This window comes from Chiloscyllium plagiosum, chromosome 9 (assembly GCF_004010195.1).
Source record: "Chiloscyllium plagiosum isolate BGI_BamShark_2017 chromosome 9, ASM401019v2, whole genome shotgun sequence".
Taxonomy (NCBI): Eukaryota; Metazoa; Chordata; class Chondrichthyes; order Orectolobiformes; family Hemiscylliidae; genus Chiloscyllium; species Chiloscyllium plagiosum.
In genome coordinates this window covers 24,082,563-24,088,970 of record NC_057718.1, presented here as the reverse complement: position 1 = coordinate 24,088,970, position 6,408 = coordinate 24,082,563, and the positions used below count along the sequence as shown (strand labels likewise).

The 6,408-nt window shown below is 42.5% G+C and overlaps 1 protein-coding gene across 1 annotated transcript in view; it reads right to left on the bottom strand.

Moving 5' to 3' along the window:
- fmn2b (formin 2b) overlaps positions 1-6,408 on the bottom strand; it is a 463,563-nt gene that overhangs the window by 334,205 nt on the left and 122,950 nt on the right. The window contains exon 8 of the mRNA XM_043696758.1: positions 6,212-6,408. This exon is cut by the window's right edge and continues 4 nt beyond it. Coding sequence (XP_043552693.1) covers positions 6,212-6,408 — 197 coding nt within the window. The remainder of the gene's footprint in view (positions 1-6,211) is intronic.

Here is a 6,408-nt window from a genome sequence, read left to right as displayed (position 1 = left end):
CTTTTTCCACGTATGGAGTCAGCTATTACGAGGGGGCATAGCTTTAAATTAAGGGGGGGTAGATATAGGACTGAAGTTAGGGGTAGGTTCTTCACTCAGCGAGTCGTAAGTTCATGGAATGCCCTGCCAGTAGCAGTGGTGGACTCTCCCTCTTTATGGGCATTTAAGCGGGCATTGGATAGGTATATGGAGGATAGTGGGTTAGTATAGGTTAGGTGGGCTTGGATCGGCGCAACATCGAGGGCCAAAGGGCCTGTACTGCGCTGTATTCTTCTATGTTCTATGAAAAGGATAGGAGTTGGAAAGCTTTAAACGGTGGATCATTCAGCATTTAATGTCTTTGGCAGGCAAAGGGTACCTCACTTATATTGCAACGAGTAAAATTGGAATTGCACAAGCAGCCAGAATTAGAGGACCACAGGTATCAAAGTGCAACATTAAAATGGTAATGCTAGCGTCCAGTGAGTTAAACAAAGCATCTTACTCAATATCATCATGATCAATACAGACCTACTGAAGCAGTCCGTGCTCAAATGCAACAAGATCTGGACAATATCCTGGCTTGGGTCGACAAGTGGCACACAAATGCCAATGACCATCACCAATAAGGGACACTCTACCCGACGCCCCTTGACATTCAACAGTATTACCATCACCGAATCCCGCACTGTCAACAACCTTGGGACCCCCATTCACCAAACACTCTACTGGACACATCACGTAAGCACAGTGGCTACAAGAGCAGTTCAGAGGCTAGGAATACTGCAGCGAGTAACTCAAGGCACAAGTCAGGAGTGTGATGGAATACTCCCCACTTGCCTGGATGGGTATTGCTCCAACAACACCAAAGAAGTTTGACGCTATCCAGGACAAAGTATCCCGCAGAACTGTCACCACATCTACAAACATTCAATCCCTCCACCACTGCCGCTCAATAGCAGCAGTGTGTACTATCTACAAGAAATCCACTGCCGAAATTCAGAGATCCTTAGACAGCACCTTCCAAATCCATGACCAATTCCATCTCGAAGGAAAGAGCAGCAGGTACTTAGGAATACCACCACCTGCAAATTCTCCTCCAAGCCACTCACCACCCTGACTTGGAAATATACCACCGTTCCTTCAGTTGTTGGGTCAAAATCCTGGAATTCTGTCCCTACTGCTATAGTGGGTCAACCCACAGCAAGTGGACTGCAGCGATTCAAGGCGGCAGCTCATCACCACCTTCTCAAGGGCAAATAGGGATGGGTTATCAATGTGGCCAGCCAGCGATGCCCAAGTCCTACAAATGAATAACATTTTAAAAAATCTAAACTATAGAAAGGACACCCATATACGCACAAACCAGAATTACGATAAAAGGATATCAAACTATTTACAGGCAGGTTTCTGGATTATTTATTATGGTTGCTTGTGTAATTCTACATGTTTTGGCAAGCTTTTCAGATTTGCCTAATATTGCCTACTATTTTACAGGTCTGAATTGTTTTTGTGGTCACTTGAAACACCTAGTTTCAGCTTGTGTTTAAGAGATATAAGCTGATACTTAATGGAGTCTTTTTGATGAGGTAACAGAGTGTTGATAACATAACTGAAGTGTTGTCTATAGAATTTCAAGAGGCATTTGATAAATATGCTTGTCAGATGAGTTTTGCCTTGATGAAAGGGACAGCAACAACATAAACAAAGTTAGCAGAGTATTGGGAATCAATAGTGCAGAATGGTGGTTTTTAGAATGGAAATAAGTGGAGTCCCTCAGAATTATGTATTAGATCCACAGCTTTTCTCATCCTATACTAATAACTTGAACACATTTATACAGGGAACAGCTTTGTAATTTGTGGATGACACCAAACGAAGTATTAAGCTGTATGGAGGATAACAGTATAACACTGGCTGAAAGAAATTTTGACGAGAAATCGTCTACTGAGGTGGAATGGACTGAGGTTAGAAACAGAAGAGGGGAGGTCATTCTGTTGGGAGCTTTTTTTTCCCCCCCAAGGCCACTGCAGAGTTCCAGGGAGGTGAAAGAGAGGATTGGCAAAATAATTCTGGGTAGGAGTGAAAGGAACAGGGTGGTTATTATCAGGGAATTAAACTTCCCCAACATTGACTGGAAATGCTAGAACTCTAGTACGTTGGATGGATCAGGTTTTGTCCAAAGTGTGCAGGAGGATTTCCTGACACAGTATGTCAAAGGGCCGACAAGAGGGGAGGCCACAGTGGATCTGGTGCTTGGTAATGAACCAGGCCAAGCGTCTGATTTAGTGGTAGGTGAGCACTTTGGAGGGAGTGACCATATCTCAGTTACGTTTAGTTTAGCGATGGAAAGGGATAGGTACATGCCATAGGCCAAGAATTATAGGTGGGGGAAGGGCAATTATAATGCGATTAGGCAAGATTTAGGCGGCATAGAATGGGGTAACAAAATGCTGGGAATAGGGAAAATCGAAATGTGGAGCTGGTTTAAGGAATAGACATTGTGTGTCCTTGATAGGTATATACCTGTCAGACAGGGAGGAAGTGATCAGGTAAGGGAACCATGGTTTACTCAAGAAATTGTATCTCTTGTTAAGCAGAAGAGGGAGGCTTATGGGACATTGAGATGAGATGGTTCAGATGAGACGCTGGAGAGTTACAGCTTAGCTAGGAAGGAATTACAGAGGCAGTTAAGAGGAGCAAGGAGGGGACATGAGCAGTCTTTAGTAAGTAGAATAAGGGAGAACTCGAAAGCTTTCTATCGGTATGTGAGGAATAAAAGGATGTCTAGCGTAGGAATAGGGCCAGTTAAAGACAGAAGCGGAAGTTGTGTGTGGACCCTGCAGAGATCGGAGAGGTGCTAAATGAATATTTCTCACTTGTTTTCACTCAGGAAAAGGAGAATATTGTAGAGAAGACTGAGATACAGACTATTCGACTAGAAAGGATTGAGGTTAGTCAGGAGGAGGTGTTATCAATTCTAGAAGGAGTGAAAGTAGACAAATTCGCTGGGCCAGATGGGATTTATCCGAAGGATTCTCTGGGAAGCTAGGGAGGAGATGGCAGAGCCTTTGGCCTTTATCTTTGAGTCGTCAGTGTCTACAGGTTTAGTTCCAGAGGACTGGAGGATTGCAAATGTTGTGCCCTTGTTCAAGATGGGCAGTAGAGGTTATATCCAGGTGATTATAGACCACTGATCCTTATGTCTTTTGCACGGAAAGGTTTTGGAAAGGATTATAAGAGATAGGATTTATAATAATCTAGCAAGCAACAGAGAGAGTGTCAACATGGTTTAGTCAAGGGTAGGTCGCATCTCACAAACATTATTAAGTTTTTTGATAAGGTGACAAAGTTTGTAGATGAGGGTCGGGCAGTTGACGTGGTGTACATGGACTTCAGAAAAGTCTTTGATAAGGTTCCACATGGTAGGCTACTGGAGAAAAATGCAGAGGAATGGCATTGAGGGTGATTTAGCAGTTTGGATTAGAAACTGGCTTTCTGTAAGAAGGCAGCGAGTGGTGTTTGATAGAAAATATTCAACCTGGAGTCCAGTTACTAGTGGTGTGCTACAAGGATTCGTTTTGGAACCACTGCTGTTTGTCATTTTTATAAATGACTTGGTCGCAGGCATTGGTGGATGGGTTTGTAAGTTTGCAGATGACACTAAAGTCGGTGGAGTAGTGGACAGTGTGGAAGAATGTTACAGGTTGCAGGGGGACTTAGATAAACTACAGAATTGGGCTGAAAGGTGGCAAATGGAGTTCAATGCAGAGAAATGTGAGGAGATTCACTTTGGGAAGAATAAGAAGGAGGCAGAATAATGGGCCAAAGGAAAGATTCTTGGTAGTGTAGATGTGCAGAGAGATCTTGGCGTTCACCCAGGTTGCCACCCAGGTTGATAGGGCTGTTAAGGCAGCATACGGTGTGTTAGGTTTCATTGGGAGAGGGATTGAGTTCCAGAGCTGTGATGTCATGCTGAAACTGTACAAAAAGTTAGTCGGCCTCACTTGGAATATTGTGTGCAGTTCTGGTTGCCATATTTTGGGAAGGATGTGGAAGCATTGGAAAAGGTCCAAAGGAGATTTACCAGGATGTTGCCTAGTCTGGAGGAAAGGTCTTATGAGGAAAGGCTGAGGAACGTCGATCTGTTCTCATTGGAGAGAAGGCGGCTAAGAGGGGATTTAATAGAGACATACAAGATGATCAGAGGATTAGTTAGGGTGGATAGTGAGAGTCTTTTTCCTCAGAAGATGACAACAGCTTATACAAGGGAGCATAGCTGTAAATTGAGTGATGATAGATTTAAGATAGATGTCAGAGGCAGGTTCTTTACGCAGACAATGGTAAGGGCGTGGAATGCCCTGCCTGCTAATGTAGTTAACTCAGCCACATTAGGGGCATTTAAAACAGTCCTTGGATAAGCATAAGGATGATGGGGTAGGGGGATGGGCTTAGATTAGTTCACAGGTTGGTGTAACATCGAGTGCCAAAAGGACCTGTTCTGCACTGTATTGTTCTAAACATTGGTAGGAAGAAGGGAGGAGGTGGAATATAAAGGATACAATTGTAAATTAGAGAGGGAAAAAGGGTCATAGGCCAGTGGTGGGGAGTACATGTACACACTTCAATGAAGATATTAAGACAGGACAAGTAAATCAAAAAACTCATACAGAATCTTGGTTGTTATAAGCAGACAAACCAAAGCAAGCAACGGTGAACCTTTGAATGTAATCTATCAACCTCAATTAGACTGCATTGCATTACTGCAAATTTTGGGCATTGCAACTCAGGAAGAATATGAAGGCTTGAAAGAGGGTAAAGACAAAGCTTCCAAGCATGTCTCAAGGATAGATTGGAGCAACTAAAGTTGTTCTCCTTTGAGAAGGAGGAAAGTAGATTCAATAGAGATGTTCAAGATCATGAGGGGTTCAGACCTAGTACACGGAAATAAACCGTTCTCGGTAATGGAAGGTTCAAGAACGGTTTGAAGGCGACTGGTGAAGGGAAACAACGGCAATAGGAGGATACATATATAAATATACAGACACAGCAAGTGGCTATTAACTGGAATTCACCACCTAAGAGTACGGTGGAGATAGATTCAATTGTAGCTTTCAAAATAAAATTAGATAATTACATGAAGAACATGTATTTAGAGCACTACATGGAAAAGGGCGGGTGAACTGAACTAACTATACTGCTCCCACAGGAACACAACAGGCTGAATGGCCTCATTCCCCACTGTAAGCATTCTATGTTTCATTAGCCTTGGAGAATCATGTGGCTGGAGGTAGCTGCATGGAGGGGTGAAGTCAGGCCATTTAGGAATTTGAACACTCCGGCAGAAATTTGAAAAATCAATTTCAGAAAAAGGACAAACAATAACAGGCATTAAATGTGACATTAAGATGTTAGACAACAGTGTTTTTCAGACACATTTATATCCACAATTTAGCACAAAGCCTTCCTAATGCAAATCAGCAACAGAAATCTATGCAGAAGTGAAGGAACATAACTCTGCAAGAGGAGTTTTTTTTTTTAAAAAAAGAGACTGCATACATGCCCCCTAAGAAAAGATATTGGCAAAATTATAGGATAAGTCACTAGTCTGAAGCATAGACAAGTAATGAGACCCAACGTTACAAATGAAGTAAATCCTGTGTAAAACTGGAAGAGTCCACATGACTAGAATAATAATTGATCATACTTTACAACTGTAGTCCACTGACTCATCTTCAGGCATCCTTAATAAGGATGGTGCCATAAGAAAATCACAGGACATGATCCTAATGGTGGTGTCGGTCAGTGCACTTGGTGGTTAAGGAGGGATTAAATGTGTTAATGAGAGGGGAACAGGTTTGAGATTAAACCATGTATAATACAGCTTTCTATAAAATAATACTAAAATTTTCTATGATTGCAGTGGAAGAACTGTATTTGCTCAACACATTTCTAGTTATATTTAAAACCATGGTACCACTTGTGAAACACTTCCATTACTGCTTCCATTCCAGAGTGGATAATCTATGGATGTTCAGAAGATCAACGGCCATAATGGTCAAATATAATCCCTTAAATTGGAACAAAATTGCTGCTGCTGGAGGACATCTCACTGCATGATATTTTAAAGAAGTCAGGATATCATGGAGATTCACTCAGCAAGATTAGTATTTTCAGCCACAACATAAAGCAAAAGGCAACGTGCGTGGTCAATTCATGATCATCTAATTACCTTTTGTTACTCAGCTGAATTCTTGACCAATAGAGAGGCTTCATTGGGCGAGTTGGATCAACTGGAACTTTCCTTGGCAATTTATCTTTAGTCATTCCCAGTGCAAAAATTCCGGCCGGAAGAGGCGGCGGGAGAAAACCACAGCCTGGCGGAGGGAAGGATGGTGCTGGGGGAGGGGGAGGAGGAGGAGGGGCTGT